At 41.9% G+C, this 22,745-nt stretch overlaps 1 protein-coding gene across 5 annotated transcripts in view; it reads left to right on the top strand.

Moving 5' to 3' along the window:
• The window catches only part of Armc3 (armadillo repeat containing 3), a 95,073-nt gene that overhangs the window by 59,356 nt on the left and 12,972 nt on the right, over positions 1–22,745 (top strand). For 3 of the 5 annotated variants that reach the window (XM_021156446.1, XM_021156443.2, XM_021156444.1), the window contains exons 11-16: positions 13,027–13,276; positions 15,524–15,660; positions 17,828–17,996; positions 20,559–20,656; positions 21,490–21,591; positions 21,976–22,083. In XM_021156446.1, coding sequence (XP_021012105.1) covers positions 13,027–13,276; positions 15,524–15,660; positions 17,828–17,996; positions 20,559–20,656; positions 21,490–21,591; positions 21,976–22,083 — 864 coding nt within the window. The remainder of the gene's footprint in view (positions 1–13,026; positions 13,277–15,523; positions 15,661–17,827; positions 17,997–20,558; positions 20,657–21,489; positions 21,592–21,975; positions 22,084–22,745) is intronic. The other 2 variants (XM_021156445.1, XM_021156447.1) reach the window with 1 other exon arrangement.

A 22,745-nucleotide genomic window follows, 5' to 3' on the forward strand; every position in this document is an offset into this window, starting at 1 on the left:
TCTAATACATCTGCTCTTGGGCCAGCATGCATCTTGCTCTCACTAACAACATATTCCCCTCTCTGTAACAATAATGTGTAGATGGGAGACTTTCTCAGCAGCACAAGCAAATACCCAGGCCATCCAGATCCTTTTGTTGAAGGTTTTCAGGTTGAAAGTCATTTGATCTCCATCTTTCCAGGTGACCAGGGGTGCTGTCTATGGGGTGGTTCCCGTGAATATGGTTTCATGGACACTCAAACTTTTTGGACCTTTCAAATTTTATTTCTTCACAGAATAACACTTCAGTTTGTAATGAGTCTGAATGCTTGCCCTGCTACCAAGGCTGTGGTGTTGGAAGGAGATGGAATGGAGGGAAGGGAAGGCATCAGACAGGGTTGAACCTGTGACTGCAGAGTTTTCAATCAATAGTGGTGTTTTCGGGAAACTTTAGGGAGTATGGGTCCACTCAACCCCTGTGAATGCAGATTCTTGAGGGGCAGTCTCCTGGGGTTCCACGGATTCTCTGGACCTTTGATTGGCAGGTTGAATTCACTCACTTTCACTCTGCATGGACCTGGCTGGCTGGCTGGCTCCATAACTTTCCCTGCCAAAATTCCCTCGAAATCCATGCCTTTCTGTGACTCAGAAGCCCCGGTGCCAGGTAACTAAGCCATATCCAACTTTATATAAAAGCCACGATGGAGGGGATGCTGCTCGAGGTCATGATCTAGTTTCTCAGAGGCCGTTTCCAGCCCGCCTATTAAGTTCTCTAGATGAGTTGTAGCTTACTTCATTAACAGACAAATTAATATTGTTGGGGAAAAACAACCAAGGGTAAAACAGGTTATACGATATGTTCTAGAAGTACTTTCCGGTTCCAGAAGGATTTTGCCCAAGGTGTTTTGAGCCGAGAATCCTCTTGCCTAGAAAGTTTTTCTAGAAAGCCACGTCACTGTTAAAGTATTACCTTGGGAAAGCGAGTTCCTCTGATTCCACCAAAACCTGAGGCAAATCTCTCGTTTTTAAAATTAAATATAAAGAATACTTATATTTAAAATATAAGCTACTACCTAAAATCTAAATGTGCATACAGCTTTAAGTGTTTGGTTAGTTTTCACTTTAGAAAGGTTTAGATTAAAACACATACACACAAATAGAGAAACATATATACATGAATAAAAACCAGAAGAAGCACATTCAAAATGCTGACCTTCCTTGGTGACAAATGGTGTTCTCAGAAGGCTCATGAAGGTAGGCAGAGCCCATTCACGCAAAGTGGTCTATTTCAGATACTCAATACTGAACATAACATTTGGTGGGGAAGTGCATGTGTGTGTGTGTGTGTGTGTGTGTGTGTGTGTGTGCGTGTGCGTGTGTGTGTGTATGGAGGAGGGAAGAAAGAGAATATAGTATTGTATGAAAACAAAAACCAAGAACAGGTGCTTTCTCCTGTAGATAGCATAATTAGATCCTATATAATTTTGTTACCTTAAGATACACAAACAACTTATATTCATGTAAGCAAAGTGTCCATTTTACTGTTTGATAAAATATCCACTATATCCAGAGGTCAATATAGGAAGAGATAAGTGCCTTTGCTAAAATATCAATGAATTTTATCAAACTGAAACAAACAGAAAAAACATACAAAATGTGCCTACCAGTGGCCGTTATCTTCAAACAGGAAGTGCCTACTAATGTTTGTGTCCACATAATTTGGACCACAGAAGTCAACAGTGGCTTCCCTCCAGAAGCCTTCCATTCTTACTTTTGGTCTTTTGTTTCTTGCAGAATAAAGGTTGAAGAATAAGGAACAACTTACAGGAATCAAAGTACTTATCTGAATGAGAGACAAGAACTGCCAGGGTCTCTTGTTAGAAATGAAAGGAGAAAGAAATTGTTCTACGTGGGTAAATACAGTAGGAGACAGTAAAGACAAGCCTGTATGGAAGATGAAAATGAGATGAAGCAGTAAAATAGGCAGGCATGAGTAGGTAGCCCCCTTGGGTAATTTGGGGCAGCCCTCCTTCCTTAGCATGCTGGTAATCTACTGGACAGTTCTCTGTGTATAGTGCTTTTTGGAAATGAGAAGCCATTTAATTTGTGAATGTAGGAAATATCTCCAGTTGAATTTCAGGTTTTATTTACTGTGTACTTTTCTGCCCAATTAATCATCCCAAATTCTTAAATAATTTATACAAGTGTGGAGCCCATGATTTGTGGTTGACATCCTTCTGAGTAGTCAATCCTACATGTAATGAGAGTATTTTAAACAATTTACAACATCACTGCCATCTGTTGGATCTGACCAGAATTAGATTCAAAGTTGCCCCCAAAATGGAAAGAATTCAGTAATCCTTTGCACTAATAACTAAATTTACCCACTGAAAAACCATGACAAGATTTGAAGATGAATATAGATGCAGACTGGGCTTTTTAAAAAGGATATCTTTTAAAGATATAATTTTAGTAATTACCAATGAATAAATATTGAAAACAACAACTATAATCATTTTAATACTTACAAGAAAGTGGAAACTTGTAACTAAGGTTAAACTCTTCACAAACAACGGTGTTCAACTATATGGACCCTGACTCTTCATAGCCATCTTACCTTAGCTCCATGAAGATAGTTTTAAAGACCCCTTCTCCTCATTCTCCTGTGGAATTTGTAGTTCTTTTGTATAGCTTCTCACCTCCCACAAAAGCAGCAACCCATGAAAGTTCTGAATTGTAACATATATTAACTGGCCACTTAAAAATACATTGATTAATTGTTGGGCCACCTTAAGCCTTCGAAATAGCAGAGACAAGTCTCTAAGAGACTTCTCTACTTTTGTGCGACCTGTGGCCAGGAGCACAAACGCTGATGATGATTAAGGGGCTCTGTGCAGAGACAGAGAGCCTTACACGGATGTACCTGAGTGCTTTGTTAACTTTTGACTATCTTTGACTGTATATCTCTGTCAATATGAATGACTGATCATTTAGTAGTATTGGTATTAAAATTTCTCTAGAGACAAAGAAAATTTCTCCCCTTTAAATAAAGCTGAAGGAAGACAGATACTATCACTTTAATGCCTACAAAATTTATTTGTTGATTATCATGTCTAAGAAAACCATATATAATATGTGGGGGAAATTTTAAATACATCTTCAGGATAGATTTTTATATACTATTGAAAGAGTATATAGCATGCCTTGAGAAAAACCAGGACTCAGGTCCTGTCACATAGCCAGGAATGGTCTGAGCTGAAGGAAGTGGGTATTATCTATGCCAGTGAAGAAAGTGTGTGTGTGTGTGTGTGTGTGTGTGTTCAGGCTTTAAAAAAAATCACCACCGGAATAAATAAAGCTGGGCGTGGGGCTGGTAACATAATATGCTGTGTTTATTTATTTTACCACTTCTTTGTATACCTTTTAACTTGTAGATGTGGGACTGGTTATCTGTAGAGTCGCCATATTTTCTTGTAGAATGCTGGCTGTAACAGAGTGAGTGATGTCCACTTATTTTGAAGACAAGAACACAACAAAACACATCTGTTAAAAAGTGGCCAAACGCCAATTCTTCCTTTCTCCCCGTCATATCTTGCAGGAAGGGACGCCACACACCCTCCGAGATGGCTGCAGTTGTTTACTACAGTCCTTTAAGGAAAAATTACCACTCTGTCTAGACCCAGGGCTCCCCAGCACTCAGATTCACTTAGGATAAGTAATCTCGGGACTCAAAACCCTTAAAGAAACATTGGACTGAGAAACGACCCACGAAAGACGCAAACTCAGCACATAGGCTTGATGTATGGGTCGGACCTAAAGCCTAAGCCACGCAGTTATTGTCTTTGTCGCGTCGGGTTTTTCTTAAGAAAATGGTTTTCTGAGCGATTTCCCTTCACCCACAGCGGCAAGAACCGCGTCTTCATACTGCCCCCTAGTGGCGGCTCAGGAGAGAGTTGGGGGAGGGGTAAAAATGGACCGAGCGCTCTGTGTTTTAATGAAACACACACTAATTTAATTTGAAACACTCTGGTGAGCCTAAAATAATATTTTTGGAACATTATTAAAAGATTGTGATCTGGAAAGCATTTCACTGTGATAGTATTCTACTGCTAAATACACGTTTAGCAGATGTTTGTGTCTGTCTTTGTCCCTTTCTGAGGTGCAGTCATTTCAAAATGTTTTGACACCTCTTTTTTTTTTCCTCCACCAGTGGCTGAATATTTGCTTCGCTGTGTTATCACAGGGACAAACGCAGCACGTTTGAGCAATAGATGAATCCCATGGCAATAGAAAAGATTATTTAATTTTTGTTTAAATTCATTGTAAAATTTTAGAAGCTTGGAAGTCTCCCAATAAAAGTGAGAGGCAACATAGCATTGCTGCCTTAGGAAGGCTGCTTTTGTTTAAAGGATCGTTATTAAAAAAAAAAAAAAACTAAGGATAATATTTCAAAGTGCTTGGGACTTTAAAAATCCTTTGAGAGCCTCTGAGATTGGACAGTGGGTAATGGCCCTTGTCCCTAAGCCTGATGTCCTGAGTTCGATTCTCAAGTCCTTTCCCACACAGTGGAAAGATCTGACTGTCAGAGGTTGTCCTGAGCTGCACACACAAGCCATGGTGCACACACACATTTGCAATGGACAAAGTGATAAAAGTGCTTTGTATTACAATGACAAAAGAAAAGAGTCCTCGTGGTATCCTTATGAGGACACCTCATCCCTTCCATCCAAATTTACTGAGTGGCCGTTTGTTATACCCACCCATAGTGCCTCTCTTCCTGTCTGCGTAGAAGAATCTTGTCCTGACTTTGCTTTTATTGGGCTGGGGGTGGGCTGGGGTGGGGTGGAGTGGGAGTCATACTGAAGTTAAAAAGCACTCAGAATGAAAAACTGAGTTTTCAATAAAACCACCTGATTCCCCACCCTACACTGTGTCAGCTGATGCTCGCCAGACCTCGACAAACACTTTGAATTTGATTAACTACCAGTTTTCTGAGGCTCAGGGAATCTCATAAAATGTTCAATTAGAAAATTATCTGTGCTGCCTTTATTACCTACAGAGCGGGGCTGATATTTGCATAACATTTTAAAGTTGCTAGAACTGCCCGCTTTCCGGCACTACTGATTTTCATAGGAAATTATCGAACAGATTGGATAGCCTCACATTATTTCTCTTTTAATTTGAAGCCTATTTAAACCTATACATTATTTTGTATCCACCCTTGACTTTTCACATTATTAATCATCCCTTACATTTTTTTTCCCTTCACTTGGGAATAGGCCCTTATTGCTCATTATTTGTAGCTACACGGAAAGGCTCAGATCCAATCTCTGAAGAAGCTGCCTCCACTCTAACCCTGCAAGTTTATATCAGCTGTTTGGCTGGAAGGTGGTCTGTAAAGGATGATTTCCCACACACATACAAATGGCGGAATACGGTCCTATTTCCCCGTGGTAGATTCTGCCGTTTCTGGTAGCTGGCAGTTATGGGTAAGCACTTAGCCAAGTACCCCTGTAGAGTGTAGCTTCGAATCCTTACAGCAGTCTTGTGTGTGAAGGAATGTCCTTGTCATTGTTGTGTGCATTTGTTCCTTTACACGTGAGCAAGTAGATGCATGTTACTTCCCCAGATTACCAGAGGTAGGCAGGACACTGAGGCACCTTGGGACAACAGCCTGTCTTATGTCCCTGTATCTCTGTGCAGCCCGTATCAGAGATACTGAGTCTCTGAGAGTTCCTTCTCTCTACCCTGGCCACTCACCCTCCCACTTACCAGTTGCTCAGCAAGTGCTGAGGCTCTTGCTCTCTCCAAAGAAATTAATCTGTGTCTTTAATCCCAGAGTCCTCTCTCTCTGTCATCTCTCCTTTCCTCCAATCTTCTCAGCCTCTCCTCTTTTTACATTTCTTGAACAACAAAGCAAGCGAAGCAAACAGACTCTACGGTTTGCTCTCCTTGGAAGGGAAAGATGGACTCTGAAAACATTGTTCTCTGAAAACATTGGAATGCTTAAAAAAAAGACCTCAGGGCATGAAGGGGTGTGGCTGTGATCCCAGCCCCTGGGAGACAGGTTTCAGGAGTGTAAGATCATCTTTGACTATGTAGTGAGTTGCAGGCTTACCTGGGCTATGGGAAACCAGGCTTCAAGCAAGCAAAGAGGCAAAACAAAATAAATAGAATGGATTAAAGGTCACATGGTCAGGATTTTAATCCTGTGCAGGTAGTCAACACCTTCATGATTGCTTTCCTTACGTCTGAATTGTGTCTTTGACAACTAGGAAACAACAGATGGATGCAGATTGACCCCTCCGTTTGTACCTCTGAGCCGCTAAGAATGGCAAGCAGAATTCTGGCCCTTCCAGTAACCTCTTCTCTCTGGAAATGACATCTGACAGGGGATCTAGGGGCTCCCCCCATTTTGACATTCTGTTATTTATCTATGAATTCATCTTGAAGCTTAGGGTCCTTTGGTTATCTTGTAACTACTTCCCTCAATTCCTTCTGTGTTGATTCTGTGTAAGGCGCGGCCCCAGCTGTAGAGATGGAGCAGGGGCAAAGGCCCTGAGGACATGCATTCCTCCAGCCTGAGCAACACAAAACTATTCTATTTTAGCTTTGAGACAGGGTATGGCCAGTAGCCCAGGCTATCCCAGTCCTCCTGTGTCAGCCTCCCACGTATCAGTTTTACAAGTGAGCACCCGTCAGTCATCTCAAAAGGTAATTTTCAAACGGGACAGATACATAAGTGAAACAAAGTATCACCGGGTCATAAAGAGGATCATGACCTTAGGGTCGGTCTTAGGAGGGGCCCCAGGGACCTGCGCTGGAGCTGATTGAGGAATGGGGACATAGCTGGGGATTGAAATGTTTTAGTCACACTAGAGCATTCAGTGTCCTTAGTAACATAAAATTATATCTTTAATTACTGTGGAATCCTATTCCATGTCATTTATAGATATTACAGACCGCTTTCCAGGCTATCCAGGAGCATTTGCTAACTGCAGAATCATTTATTCTGAGCATCCAAACACTTTGAGGAGCATCCCTATTTTATTCGGAGACAAGTCGACCACGTGAACTGGGGAGAGCTATTCTCTCCCCTCGCAGGGTAGTTCATTACTACCCACTAATTACCCATGGCGGAGCAGGCTGGCTTTGGAAACAGAGGGTGGCAGACACGTGAGGAAATGAAGAATTGTGATCAAAAGGATAAGTCAATAAAGATTCCTCAACATTCTGTAAGAAAATTACATTTGATTCACACGGAGTTCTGTAACAAAAACACTTGTGCTGTCTGCGGAAGTGCCCGGGCAGCATGCTTGAGCCTCTGATTGTAGAGTTCTTCTACAGAAACCACGACAGAGAGATGGTTAGCAAAAACACTCTGGAAGCCTCAGAATAACACCTACGGCAAACCTTTACTTTGTAACAGTCATCTTGCTACCTTAAGATCTTTTATTTTAAGGATGTGCCTACAGTTGTGATTTCTCCCGTTAGAGCCAGATGTTCTTTAAATGTTATTTAAAAGAAGTCTTCTTGCCCAGTATTGTCACAGCATTCTGAAGCCGAGAGTTATTCCCAGGTGATCCCTGCTTTCAACTCTGGAACCAAGCACTTGAGCAAACACATCCCACTCTTTGTCTTCAGGGTTTCGAGCCTCGCCTGTAGTATCTGAGCCATTTCTTCAGCCCAATGCAGTGCTTTTGGGATTATTAGCTCTGTCAAAAAAGGGGGGGGGGTGCAGAAACAGGAAGAGCAAGCACAGACTCTTGCTCTATGCAGTCTCGCTCTGGCTCTGGTAACCAGCAGAAGACCCATCACCTGCTTGCCAGGGTCTGCCTCCACGCTTCACCCGTGCAGGTCTCCTGTCAGCTGGCACGGCTACAGGTGCGGTGCCGTCCTGCGCTGTGCTGAGCGTGCCCGTTTCAACCACTGTAGCCTGGCTGTGCCAATATGTCTTTCTCGGTGTGACAAAACTCAGAGACATATGAAATGTCATGCTGGTGGGAATGGCTGTAGTCGCTGTAAACAAACAAGGTTCTTATTGCCAACAATCCCATCTGTTCTGCTGGGTTTCACGTATTACCCTGTATGTGGGCTCTGTTAAACAGATTTCCAGAATGCCCAAGGTCACCCTTGATTCATGTAACCAGTCATTACAGATCTGTTGAACATGGCTCTTAAACCTGCAGAAAGATCCAATTCCAGGACCGAATGCTGAGGCTTGGTGGCACATTCAGAATCTTTGCGTGCAAAGGCTGCGATTCCCTCCATATGAGAAGCGAGCAGATTCCTAAAATGTCTTTTATTTAAGGTGCAAAATTTCATTACTTAACTTCATCCAAAAGTTGCCTCAATATAGCAAAAACATTGCCCTGAGGAGAGGATGGCCTGAACAAAGAAAGTGGACACCCAGTTTGTTGGGTCCTTTGTCATACTTTGTCAAGTCCCCCCAGATTTTCTTTACTACCTTGAGTTAATCCAAGGCAGTAAAATATTTTGGTCTCCTTTAAACTTGGAGAGAAACCAAATAAAGGGCAAACTTTGGCTTTAAGAAGCATATAGCAGGCAGAAGGCACTTCAGAGGGGGCAGTGATCGACCAGTGAGTCACACCAGGACAGCACAAAGTGCAGAGGGTTGAACAGATATTGAATGACATATTGTTCTTCAGGAGAAAACACAGGACGGGTGGGGAAGAGTGACTGTGGCAAAGGAAAACACACAAATGTGAACTAGCACCATACGCCATCAGTCGATGCTATATGTATACTTGAATTTTTCCTTGGTGAAATTTAGTATCCATTTAGGTTTTTGCTGTAGTTTTGTTTTGTTTTGGTGGGTTTGGGGAGGGGGTGTCTTGTTTTGTTGTTTGTTTAGGAACGCCAGTGAAAACTGCTGAATCCCATGACAAATATTGTGAAATAGTCACATTTTGCTATGTTTGACTGTGAATGTCTGTGCCAAAACATTGTTTTCTGAACCGTGACAGTAATGTATATTTTACAAAGGCTTAAGTTCAGGTTTAAAAAAAAAAGAACTGAGTTTGGGGATCCAGAGCCACTTTCTTGAGGAAAAGCCATTTATGCCAAACTGTGAAAGGGAATTATCCAGGGGAAGGGACAGGGGAGTAAGAAGAGCTTGTTTAAATGTCCTGGGGTGAGACACAGCAACAGGGACAGGGGAGGAGTGGGTGTGGGGTAAAGAGGGAGGCAGGAGCAGGCAGGCCAGACTTTGGGAGCGGTGTGGATAATCTGGGCTTTATCCTGGCAGTAGGAATCTGTGAGAGTTTGGAGTAAGCAGTATGATTATAATTTTAAAATACTGTGTGAGCTGTAGCACGAGACATATTAGGACTTACTGATTGATGTTCTCTACTTTAAGATGGGTTTATAATCCCACAAATCCATTAAGAAGATAAATTAAGTCCGAATGTAGTCATAGCCTCATGATAGTACGGTCCCAGGGAGGGACCAGGTAGAAGCAGGGAGGGAAGAGAACAGGGCATACTTTACTTTATTTTTGCAAAGGGACAAATGCTTTTTCNTTCCAATTTTTGTTATCTAAAAATGAAATTGTATAACCTTTCTATAAATCAGTTTCTCATCTAATACATCTGCTCTTGGGCCAGCATGCATCTTGCTCTCACTAACAACATATTCCCCTCTCTGTAACAATAATGTGTAGATGGGAGACTTTCTTAGCAGCACAAGCAAATACCCAGGCCACCCAGACCCTTTTGTTGAAGGTTTTCAGGTTGAAAGTCATTTGATCTCCATACTTCCAGGTGACCAGGGATGCTGTCTATGGGGTGGTTCCCATGAATATGGCTTCATGGACACTCAAACTTTTTGGACCTTTCAAATTTTATTTTTTCACAGAATAACACTTCAAACAGTTTGTAATGAGTCTGAATGCTTGCCCTGCTACCAAGGCCCTGGTGTTGGAGGGAGATGGAATGGAGGGAAGGGAACCTGTAACTGCAGAATTTTCAATCAATAGTGGTGTTTTCAGGAAACTTTAGGGAGTATGGGTCATAAGAAGGAATGGATTATGGCAAACACCAATATATTGCCAACCTGGGAAAAGATCTGAATTGAAAACCTGCAGCATGGTTTCTATTGAACGTCTGTCGCTTCTGAAAAATCCTAATTCAAATTAAAAGTCAAGAATTATGTGCATGTGTGGGCCCTCTGCTTCAGTGTTAATCCACAAGAGAAAGGGTCAGGTTGGATTTAGATGGAGTGCGGAGGGATGAGAAGAAGCAGAAGGGGGTGTGTAGCCGGGGCCTGGTTAGGATTCAGCAGACTGCTAGCCCTCACCTCCATTCCTCACACACACACACACACACACACACACACACACACACACAGAGGCACACAGAGCGTGCAATGCATACATGCACGCTCGAGCATACACACGTGCGAGTCCACAAGCGATCATCTCCCCCCCCCCAACACACATGTTCTTATCCATCTCTATGTTTCTTGTTCAGCTCATTTTTAAATTTTACACTTTAGACTCATTTGAGTAAACTCCAACTGGATAGCGATGGATGATGGTAAATATCAGAAAATATTTTCTAACTATTGTGGTGACATATGGCCCTATAATTATGGATTTTATAATACAGCAGTTTGACTTCTGTCTCATTTGCTAGGATAATGCTGTACTGTTAAGGAAACTGAAACATGTTTTTAAAATATGACAGCCTTCAGTTTCAGGATGTCCCCATTAGAGACAGGAAAAAATAAAACAGAATATTGTGGGTTTGAAAGAAAGAAAATTAAGGCAAAGATTGTTTTAATATATAAATTTTATATTATATTCATGTCTTGTAATTAGCTTGTTTTTTAGGCAAAAAGCTTTGTGATGATACCCTTTCCGCCAAAGCTCATTTTAGTAATTTTTTTTAGAATCATGCATAACACAAACTAGAGGCAGAAAGCAGAGGTTCAGGGCTGAAAGGTTGGTTTATCACTGTGTTGCTGTTTAGCTCAGTAAAAGCTGTCCTGCATTGTGTACCAGCAATCTGGGCTTTTTAACAGCTAGGTCTCTATGCACTTCTTTTATTGTCTTTGTAAAGAGCAAAGGACAAAGCAGAAGGTAGCTTCTGACAAACCAAGGCAAGGCACACATTATGAGAGAATGCTAACACAGAGCAGAAGAGCCAGAGCTCGGGAGTTCCTTAGAGGAATCCCGAGCCTCGACACACTATTTCTCAGTTCCATTGCTGTCCTCCTCCTCCTCCTTCCCCTCCTCTTCCTCCTCTTCTCTTCCTCCTCCTCTTCTTCTCTTTCTCCTCTTCCTCTTCCTCCTCCTCCTCCTTAAATAAAGGCTCTTTTTATAAAAAATTATTTCATTTTATTTTATGTGCGTTTTGCGTGCATCTGTGCACCACTTGAATACCTGGTTCCCAGGGAGACTAGACTAGAACTTCCCTAGAGCTGAAGTTGCAGGTAGCTTAGAGCCATTGAAACCAGGTCCTTTGCAAAATTAATACGTCATTCTAACTAGGTAGCAGCCATTTCTCCAGCTCCCTATTACTTTGTTTCTTCTCTTCATGAGAAAATGAAAAAAAGTGAGGTACGCTTTTTTTTTTGAGAGAGAGAGAGAGAGAGAGAGAGAAGAGAAAAGAAGAAGAGAAGAGAAGAGAGAAGAGGAGAAGAGAAGAGAAGAGAAGAAGAGAAGAGAAGAGAAGAAGAGAAAAGAGAAGAGAAAAGAGAAAAGAGAAGAGAAAAGAGAAGAAGAGAAGAATTTCTCTTACTTGACAAAGGAGTTGCACATCTTGAGCAAGGTGTGCTTGTGGTGGTTAAGGATTTGAAGCATTTGGCATCAAGGTCTGAGTTGCAAAAAGTAACTCAAAAGAAGAGAAATTTTGAAAAGATTCCAATGTGTGTTGATTAGAAAAATACATTTCCAGGGCTGGCAAGTAGCTCCATGGTACAGTGTGTATAAAGCCCCTTTCTGGTTTTATAACATAATCCTACATGAAAAAGAATCCATCCAATATAAATTTGAGATGTTCAAATTTGAGACAGCCATGTTATTAAAGTATCAATAATATTTGCTGTCTTGATGACTTATACTAACGTGATGACTAAGGTAAATGGTTGATATTATTATTATTAGTGTGGTTTAGTATTGTTGGGGATTGAGCCTAGAGCCACGCATGTGCTAGGCAAGTGCTCTAATACTGAGACATGTTTCCAGGCCCCTTTGTCTTTTTTGCCTTTTCTTTTGAGACTGTCTTACCAAGTAGCCCAGGCCAAACTTGAGCTTACTCCATAGTCCAGATAGATCTTCAACCCCTTGCTATGGTGAGTTGATAGCTCCGGCAGATCTGGCTCCTGTAGGTCCTTCAGAGCCAGTGTGTTCCATATATCTTATTACACAGGGTTATTTTTCACTCTTAACAATACAGCCCCTTGCATCAAATGCTTTACATCTTTACCCATTATAATAAGCCTGTCTTGGCCAAAATGCATACATGACTCCTTTTGTCAAGTACAACTCTCTCAGGAAGCCAGGGCAGCAGAAACCTGAAGTGGCCAGTCATATCACACCCACAGTCAAGGGGAGACAGCTATGAACTTATACATGAATGCTAATGCTCAGCTGGCTTTCACCACTCATATAATTCAGAATCCCACACCCAGGGAATGTTGCCACCCACAGTGGTCAGGTTTTCCCATCTCAACGACCAGGGTCAACATAATTCCCCCAAAGACAACACAACCAAATCTAGACAATGCCTCGCTGAGACTCTTCCCACGTGACTCCAAATTGTGTCACTTTGACAATTAAAATTCATCTTCACTGAGGATAATAACTGAACAAACACCCAGCACTCAAGAGTCCTAAAACGTTTTGGTCATGCATTTTCTATAACCCAAAAGGATTACATGCTGTCACTTATTTCCCTCAGACTGCACTTAGATCAATAGGTTCTGGGTTCATTGCATGACAGACCTCCCTGTTTCTAAGTGGGTTGCAAACTTCTCAGCCTTGAAATTGAGAGAATGGCATTCCTTTCTCCCTGTTGTACACAGTGCTGCTGCAGAAGCAGATGCCATTGACCCGCTGATTAACATCCTGTCGAGCAAGCGGGATGGAGCCGTTGCCAATGCTGCCACAGTGCTGACGAACATGGCCACGCAAGAGCCTCTGCGAGCTATCATCCAGAACCATGAAATAATGCACGCACTGCTGGGCCCCCTGCACTCCACCAACACCTTGGTGCAGAGCACTGCAGCGCTCACCGTGGCTGCCACTGCCTGCGACGTGGAAGCCCGCACCGAGGTGAGGCTGTTACGGGGTTCGGAGTCCTGCCATCTGTTCAGACTACTACCTAATCTTCACTAACTGTCCTCATTCCTGTTGACACGGTACCTTTCTACCCATCTCCTGCGGTATTCAGCTAGCCCCTGGGTGTTTACTACTCCGTGCCAGGCACTGTGCTGGGTGTTGGTACCATGATGCCAAGCGACAGTGCCGTGGCCATGCTATCCCGCACTTGCAGAGGGGTCTGCCTAGCCTGGGACCCAGCAGGAAACTGTTTACTGCCTTCCTGTCCACACTGACCTTCCAGCACCTAACCCTCCGCACACCATTGCTCCCTAAGTTCATGTGAATGCCCGCTCTTTCTTTAAGGCCTCCTTTTCTCTAAAAGCAAAGGAAGCGTCCCTTTTTTATCTACCTAGTAAATTGCTGTTCCCATCCAACGCCATTTCATCTTCTAGGGGCCTTTCTCCACCCCTCCAGCCTAGCTGGAGCCCTCTCTATGCTCCCGTTATTCATCAAGTCTCGCCCTGTCTTTCTACTCCACACCTTGCGGTTCAGGAAGGAAAAATTATAAATGCCTTCAAGTTTTTGGGAAAGGAACAGCGTTTTCTGCCCTTTGTTCTTGCTAGTACTATATACCTGGTACATAATGTCCATTTATATATTATTTTCTACAGGTTCTCACTGCAGAACCCAGGCAGGTCTCTGGCCTCTAGCCTGGGACTCACCATTCCCCCTTTGTTCACCCTCTGAGAGATGGGATTGCAGATGTGCCTCCATACCTGACTTTAATAATGCCTGTTTAGCATGTAGCTGTTACATGAATGAGAAAATGAATAGATGGAGAAATTAATAAGTTAGCTCTCTGCCAATAGATCACACAGCATTAGATCTCTATTTTGTGTTATACCCAGAAATAAATGTGGTCAGAAATTTGGCTTCCTAAGCATGCCATGTCTCAAAGGAACCAGTGAGTTCTATTTGCTGACACTGTGGCTAAGCCAGAGCTCCTATGTTTGGCTTGAAAATGCTTGAGAGTGGATCATTGACAACATGGCCTCTTGACTTTGAATACTGCCTTTGACACTATCTTCTGGAATGTTCTTTTCATTCTCTAGACATAGAGAATGTAATATCGCATCTCAAACACAAAACCAGCATGCAAACTTTCAGATCATTCCTTTCTTGTTGGAATTCCATCCCCAGAAATTATTTAATGATGTAACTAACATAGCTCCATTCAGCTTCTTTCTTGCTGTCTTTTCTTCTCTGTTCCCCACCGAATCAACCTTTTTATGGTGAAGATACCAAAACATGAGCCCCTTTCTACACAACTGTTCCAGCAAGGCTTTGACTTTGCTGCTAACCTGGACCATGGTGTGCTGTGAGGAGTATTTGCCCGCTCAGAGAAACAGTGAGCTGTAGTCCCAGCATACACGAGCGAGCATGGTGTGTGTGTGTGTGTGTGTGTGTGTGTGTGTGTGTGTGTGTGTGTGTATGTGGGTTCCATTGGCCATTGCAGCTTCTGGACTATAGACACTTACATTCTTTGGCTTATAGTCCCTTCTTCCTCCTTCAAGATGGTCACAGCATCAGCACATCCCACCATGTCCTCTGTTTCTGTCTTCCTTTTGTTACAATCTTTGCAACAACACTGGGACTGCTTGAGGGTATAGCATCATCCCCTAGTGACAACAATGTCACTTTTATTACCTATATAAAGTCACTTTCAGCAGTAAGGGGACACATTTATGTCTGTCATGACCAAATGAACCTTCAGTGTTCAGGTACAGGGTAACTAAGCAGGACATGGGCCTCCAGCAGTATCCCAGGGGAATTCTGAGGAACTCTATAATGACTTTCCTTGGGTTTCTTAGTTTGAAATGGAAAACTGGGCTCTTGTAAAGAAGACTGTCAGACTTCCCTGTGAATTTAATAACTCTAAATTGGCACATTCGAAAACAGTTAAAATCTTTGCATATTCAATGAGATTTTTCTAATGTATGAATGTTGATTTTTTTTTTCTATTTCCCATGCCCTGCTGAGGATGGAACCCAGGATTCTATGTATGTCAGGCAGTTCACCACCCATGAACCATATCGACAGGACAGCCTTGGGGTTTTGCAACTGGGTCTTGCTCTGTAATACAGGATGGACTTGAACTTGGAGCCTCCTGTCCCAGCCACTGAATACTGAGATTACAGATGTGGGCTGCCATGCCCACTGATATACTCTCAATGTGTCAATTTTGTTTTTTGCTTGTAGTTGAGGAACTGCGGTGGTCTGGTGCCCCTGGTTGGGCTCCTGCACTCCAAGAATGACGAGGTACGAAGGCATGCCAGCTGGGCTGTGATGGTCTGTGCCGGCGATGAGCTGATGGCAGTTGAGTTATGCAGGCTCGGGTGAGTGGATGTTCCTTGCATCTAGTTCAAAACCAAAAGAAAGCAACAAGCCTTTTAGGTCGAAGGAGCACCCAATAGAGCCTGTACTGTCAAAAAGCCTAGCACTCAGAAAGGGCCACCCTGGGGCAGGACATCCTTCCCTAGTCTGTCCACCCAAGACACCCACCTTGAGCCATGCATACTCCGTGTTCATTTTCCAGTTCATCTTGAAAAATGGTTCTCTTTCAGCTTTGCCAAGCACAGCCTCAAGGCTAAAATCACCTGGGTGAACCACAGCTACCATCTCTTCTTAGCTCTCTCCACCAAACCCTTCACCTGATACCTGTAGTTAGTTAGCATCCTTCCCCCAGTTCATGGTCCCCACAAGATTCAGGTGAACTTTGCTCTCTGAGCATAGTAGCAGCAAATGGAGCGTGAAGGTTCCCATGCATTCCCAAGCATTTTTCTTATTATATAATTTTGTGGCTAAATCTGGGGTCTTGTACTCCAATGATGAACAATGATAGGGAAGCCAGGGCCATAGCAACTCACTGGAGAATTCTGCCTACCGTATAGTGTAACAATAAATAAGCAGGCCGACAAACATAAGTCACACCACGGTGCCTATTGCTGGAGAAAAGGCATCTGACAAGGTTCACCATCCCTCCATGATAAAAGCCCTGGAGAAATTGGGGGGGGGAGGGGAGGATCATGCCTCAACAGAGTTAAGGGTACATAGAGCAAATCTTTAGCCAACATTTCTAAGTGTAGAAAAACTAAAATAATTTGCTCTGAAATAGGGAATAAGATGCAAGTAGCTATAGAGGCTGCTCAGATTCAACAGTGCACAGAGTCTTAGCCAGAGCAACAAGAGAAAGAAATGAGTGGATAGGAAAAGTCAAACTGTCCCTTTTTTGCAGACAGTTTAATCTTTAACTCAAAAGATCCTAAATATTTCACAGAAAACCTGTGAAGCACTCTTAGAACTGACTCCTAGATATGACAAGCACTCTCAGAAACTTAGCAGGATCTAAAGATAACATCTAGAAATCAGTAGCTTTTCTGTGTGCCAATATTAAACTTGCTAAGAAGGAAATGGAAGAGAAATGAATTCCATTTAAAATATATATTTTTTTAAAAAACTAGGAATAAATATAACCTGTGACATAAAAGGCCTCTAACACAAAAACTTTAAGACACTGAAGAAGGAAGTTGAAGAAGGCACTAGAAGATGGAGAAACGAGCTACGTGAACACCCTTGAATCATGATCAATAATAGTGAAACATCCGTATTTCAAAAGCAACCCGTATATTGAGCACAGTACCCATCAAAATCCCAATGACATTCTTTGCAAGTCTAGAGAAGACAATCCTGAAATTCACGTGAAAGCTTAAGAAACTCGGCAGAAGCAAAGCAGCACTAATCAGAAAGAGCCAAGCTGGAGCAATCTCAATAGCTGATCTCAAACTACACCAAAGAAAGTGACAAAACACCAACAAGGGATTTTTTTCCTTTTACCCATTTGTCAGTTTTCTGTTGCTGTAATAATGCCTCAGAAAGAAACTTACAAAAAACAAAGGTTTATTTGGGCTCCTGACTTCAGATATTTTAGTTCATGGTTTCTTGGTTTTGTTGCCTTTAGACCTGGGTGAAGCATCACATCACAGTGGGAGCATGGACCCAAGCCGAGCTCCTCCCTTCTTGGCTGTTAGAGATCAAAAGGAAAAGGGAAAGGCTCCCAGTAACCCTTTCACAAGTTGCTCCAATGACCTCCCTCCTGCTAGACCCCACCCATCTCTCCTGCTAGACCCCACCCATCTCTCCTGCTAGACCCCACCCATCTCTCCTTCTAGAACCCACCCGAATGCTTCCACCACCTCCCAGCAGTGCGGCAGGCAGATGACCAAGCTTTTAACACAGACATTTATCCAGGACGTGTCCCACCAACTGTTTAAATATGAGTGATTGCATGGCATTTATGTTCTCAGAAAGTGCTGATTCGTCTTCATAATTCTGTCAGTTTCACCTCATTTAAAAAGGCAGAGGAGGCTCTCCGCTTTCCAACTCAATTCTTTGCTCAGGAGCCTAAGGATATAAATGGGAACTCAATGTCTGTTGGCTTGGAGAAAGCAAACAACACAGGCTTTATTTTATTTTATTTTATTTTATTTTTTATTTTATTGACAGGGCCCTAGATATCCTTGAAGAAATTAATCGATCATTAAGTCGGAAAAATAAATTCAGTGAGGCAGCCTATAACAAATTGCTAAACAACAATCTTTCCCTGAAATACAGCCAGACTGGCTATTTGTCATCAAGCAATATAATTAGCGATGGATTCTATGATTACGGTCGGGTAAGTGGTAGCATTTATTTGTGTTTTACTATGATTTTCCCTTTAATCATGATGCCATTACTTTACTATTTTATAAGCACCAAACGTACTCTATATTTTTGCAGATAGAAATGTGAAAATCAGCACTTTAGCCTGGGCTACATCTGACTATAAGATTTTTGAGTCTTCATAGAGTTTTAATTAGATTCTGTTTTACTTGCTGTTTAAGTCAGCTTATTAATCACAGTCTCAGTAACATCCCGCCACACACACAAACCACCAAGAAATTGCTCCTCCACAAAAGCTCATTTTATTCAACGGCAAGTAATTTTGAAAGAACTACTGTAACATCAGATGCTTCGGGAGAGCTAAGGACAAGAGCAACAAACCAGAGAACACTAACACAGAGACAAATGATGGCTTGAGTCTTTAAAATGTTCAATAAGATAATATTCTATACAAAGGAGAATTCTGATTCATTCATTCTGCAAACACTAAGCTTCTGGTGTTACAGGCTCTGACGACGACAACGCTGAATGAAAAGGATATAAGATGTCTGCTCCCATTAGAGGAGATGGAGGACACCACAGCAATGTGCTAGAGTTGAGAAGGGAGTGAGAGAGATCAGAGCAGAGTCTGGATGAGGGTGTCTATGAAACTAGGAGAAAATAGGACTGCAGGCTGTCTTTTTCGAAAGGGTAGTTAGGTAACCCTCATTGAACAGAGTAACTGAACAAAACTGTGGAGAGAATCGGGAAAGTTAGCATGGGGATTCTTTGGGAAAGAAACTTCTGGGCAGAGGAACAAGGGTAAATGTTTCTTTGTGCTTGGCATGTTTGAGGAATATCAGGATCGGGGGCAGCATGAAAGCTGAGCTGATAAAAATGGAAGAATAAAAGATGGTATTACCCATGTGTCAGATGGGTAAAGGAGTTCAGATCATTGGATTCTTGAAGACTACTAAAAGGTCTCAGTCTGAAATGGGAAATGCATAATGATAGGATCTGTCTTTGTTTTGGAGAACTGCTTTGCATTGTTTTAAAAAGATCATGAAAAGTATCTTATATAAGAATGAAACCTGTTACTTGATCATAAGGAGACCAAGAAGTTGATTTAGTCTGGCCTTTTCTTTCAGACTGACAAAATTATCCCACTTTTGTATCTCTTCACTCTTAATTTTATAACCTCTTTATCTTTGATTAGTATTGTTATATAAAAATATATATGTGTGTATGTATGCATAGATAGAAAGATGGATGGATGATGGATGGATGGATGGATGACAGATTGGCAGATGGACAGAGGGGAGGGGGTAAGGAGGGAAGGAGTCATAGAGAGAGTAGAGAGAGAAAAAGGAGAGAGAGAGGGAGAGAGAGAGGAGAGAGAGAAAAAGGAGAGAGAGAGATAGGAGAGAGACACAGAGAGAGGGGGAGAAGAGAGAGAGAGAACACCATTTACATTGGAAACCAGTAAGGGGCTCATCCCTGGGAAATACGAATTACCCTTCTCCCAGCAGTGATTAGTTTCCTGTGGTTCTTTCTCTAGAAGTGGGACCCTATGATGTTTTCTTCCCTCTCTGTTAACATGTTCATGAGTATTTTGCCTGCATGTATTCATGTGCACCATATATATATATATATATATATATATATATATATATATATATATATGGGGCAGCATGAAAGCTGAGCTGATAAAAATGGAAGAATAAAAGATGGTATTACCCATGTGTCAGATGGGTAAAGGAATATATATATATACATATGGGGCAGCATGAAAGCTGAGCTGATAAAAATGGAAGAATAAAAGATGATATTACCCATGTGTCAGATGGGTAAAGGAGTATATATATATATATATATATATATATATATATATATATATAGTACCTGGGAAAGACAGAAGAGAGCATCAGATCTCCTGGAACAAGAGTTATAGACAGTTGTAAAATGCTACATGGGTTCCCAGAACTGAACCTGGGTCAAGAAAGTCAAGTGTTCTTAACTGCTAAGCCATCTTTCCAGCCCCAACTTCTCTTTGGACAGGACCATGACACTGTGAAATCAGTTTCAGCTCATAGGTATTTTTTACAGGCAAAGTCCTCCCTAGAGTGTATAATTAGATTTTGGAAACAAATACTTCCAGAAAGGGCGATAACAGCTATGATATAGAATAGCAAAGAATGTGGGTATAAAAGATGTATGTCTACAAGCTCTGGCTTCCATATCTAATTATGTATAGAGATTATCTATCTATCTATCTATCTATCTATCTATCTATCTATCTATCCATTTATCCATCTATCCATCATCTATCTATCTCTCATCTATTCATCTATTAAACCTTCTATCTGTCTGTCTGTCTATCTATGCATCTATCTATCCATCTACATATATATATATATATATATATATATATATATGCGTTTACTCACTTCATATCTGGTCTGTATCTCTATCTACAGTATGTGTGCACATGAATGAATTAGATCCTTCAAACTGTCAAGAATTTCTTCTATCAGGGTTCATGTTTAAACTCTAACACATGCAGAGATCATGCTTTTGTGCTCACATTATCTTACAGATAAATCCTGGCACCAAACTTTTATCACTGAAAGAACTGTGCTTACAGGAGCTGAATGATCAACGCGCTATTCTATTAGTCAACAATAAATCTGACATGTGAGTCCTGGGAGGGGGGTGCTGCAGGGAGGGAAGTATGCAGTTTGTGTTTGTCAACATGCAAGTAGAAAAAGTTTCCAGTGGGGATCTTCCCAGCTGTATCCAGCACTATAATAAGAGCTGGTCCATAAACTCAGCCTGATATGAAGCAATTCAGATTTTCCTTTGACTCCATGTTAGTGGATTTGGAAAAAATCCAGTATTATAGAAATAGCAAATAATGTATAGAAAATATTGACACACCTCCAGAAATGTGTACCCATCATCTTTATTTAGAATAAATAAATGGTAACTCTAAAAATTAAAGCAGCATTAAAATAAATGCAGGGTCTCACTATGCAGTTCTCGCTGGCCTGGAACTCACTGTGTAGTCTAGGTTGGCCTTGAAGTCACCGATAGCCACCTGCCTCTGTCTCTAAAGTGCTGGGATTAAAGGTGCTCATCACCACGCTGGCTCCCCAAGTTTTGGCTTTTTAAATTGGATTTCTTATAGCACAAGCTGGCCTCAAACCCTTCTCGTAGTTGAGGATGGCCTTGAACTTCCGCCTCCAGCAGTGGGTAGATTATAGGTGCACACCACCAGTCATAATTTATGTGGCGAAGAGGATCAAGCTGAAGGCTTTGTGAAGGCTTTTTTGAGGCCAGCCCTCTGCCAGCTGAGCTAATCCATTTCAGGCTTGGTGAAAGCTTTGTCTTAAGTTCTTCTTTATGCCTTTAAAAATAATATGGCACGGCTCTGCAAATATGACTTTTCCAAGAAATCTGTTTCTCAGGACAAAGTTAGCACTGACAAATTTTAGCTTGTACCTAACTTCAAACGTGTAACATTTTAGCTCTCCACCTCCATCTATGGAGGATAAATCATCTGACGTTGGCTATGGACGAAGCATTTCTTCTTCATCTTCCTTAAGAAGGGCAAGCAAGGAGAAGGCCAAGTAAGGACACTTTGTGTCAACACTCAACCAACCTGCCCAGGTGGTTGGAAATTTGTGTGTGTGTGAAGGGGGTGTTTTGTTTTTAGAGTTTTAGATTTTGGTAAATCAATTCTTCTTATGATGATGATTTAGCTGCATAACTGTTTTGTAAGCTGGTGTGGCAAAGTTGTCTGGGGGAAATGAGACATGGAGGAGCAGCGGTAGAGGTTGAGTTTCCCTAAACTGTGGATGGGATAGGCCCTGACTGCAGTGGTGACTGAATCCAATCATGCTGGAAGAGAAAGGACCTTCTAATGAGAGTTATCTTTAAAATGTCACCTGTCAGCACTGTTAGTGTGACTAGAATAAGCCATGTTCTTTTCAAATGACAAAAAAGAAAAATAGTTTTCGTTTTAGTGCTGGATTTGGATCTCCTACAGAAGAAAAATCAGAGCCAGCATCGGGACGGAACACTGTCCTTAGCAGAGCTGTCACCAAAGAGAAGGGAGTAAGGTAGGAAACTCATTGTTTTCTTCTCCTAGTTATAATCTCGACAACTTGTGATTATGCAGCAAGGGCACAGGAAGGGAGAGATTGCTTTTGTTTCTTCTGTGCTGGGCATGGGACCCTGGGGTCTCCATAGTGGGCAAGGGCTCACATTGAGCCACAACCTAGCACCTAAAATTTCCTAGTTAGTTGCCACCCTTTGGGCATTACATAGCTTGGTGTCATAAAGTTTGCCCAGCAAGCCTCATTACCTGGGTTTGAGCCCCAACACTGCTTTGACTTTTAAATCATATGTATTGAATGAGGCATTAAGTCGTAACTTAAGCATTTGTTTTTATTCTGTGCTGTCTTTGAAAAATTTACCCAGAATTTCTCCTGTCTCTGGATAAATCAGGTTACCCTGTTAACTACTACCATCAAGTACTACAGTGGCTTTCATTCCAAAAGGACAATAGAGGCAGTAGTTGTCCTCAGCTACTGGTGTCCCTGCACCCGACCTGTGATGGGGGTTGGGAGGGAGGGGGCTTAGCTTCTTGCAGCAGACCATGAACCTGTGTCCTTTCCTGTTGGTACTCTCTCCATCCTTTTTCTGGCTGTGTCCCCTACCCTCAAGACAGAAGCAACACAAAGTGGGAGAAAGAGATCTAGCTCTTATGGTTGGAACAATT

The sequence above is a fragment of the Mus caroli genome, chromosome 2 (genome assembly GCF_900094665.2).
Source record: "Mus caroli chromosome 2, CAROLI_EIJ_v1.1, whole genome shotgun sequence".
Classification (NCBI taxonomy): domain Eukaryota; kingdom Metazoa; phylum Chordata; class Mammalia; order Rodentia; family Muridae; genus Mus; species Mus caroli.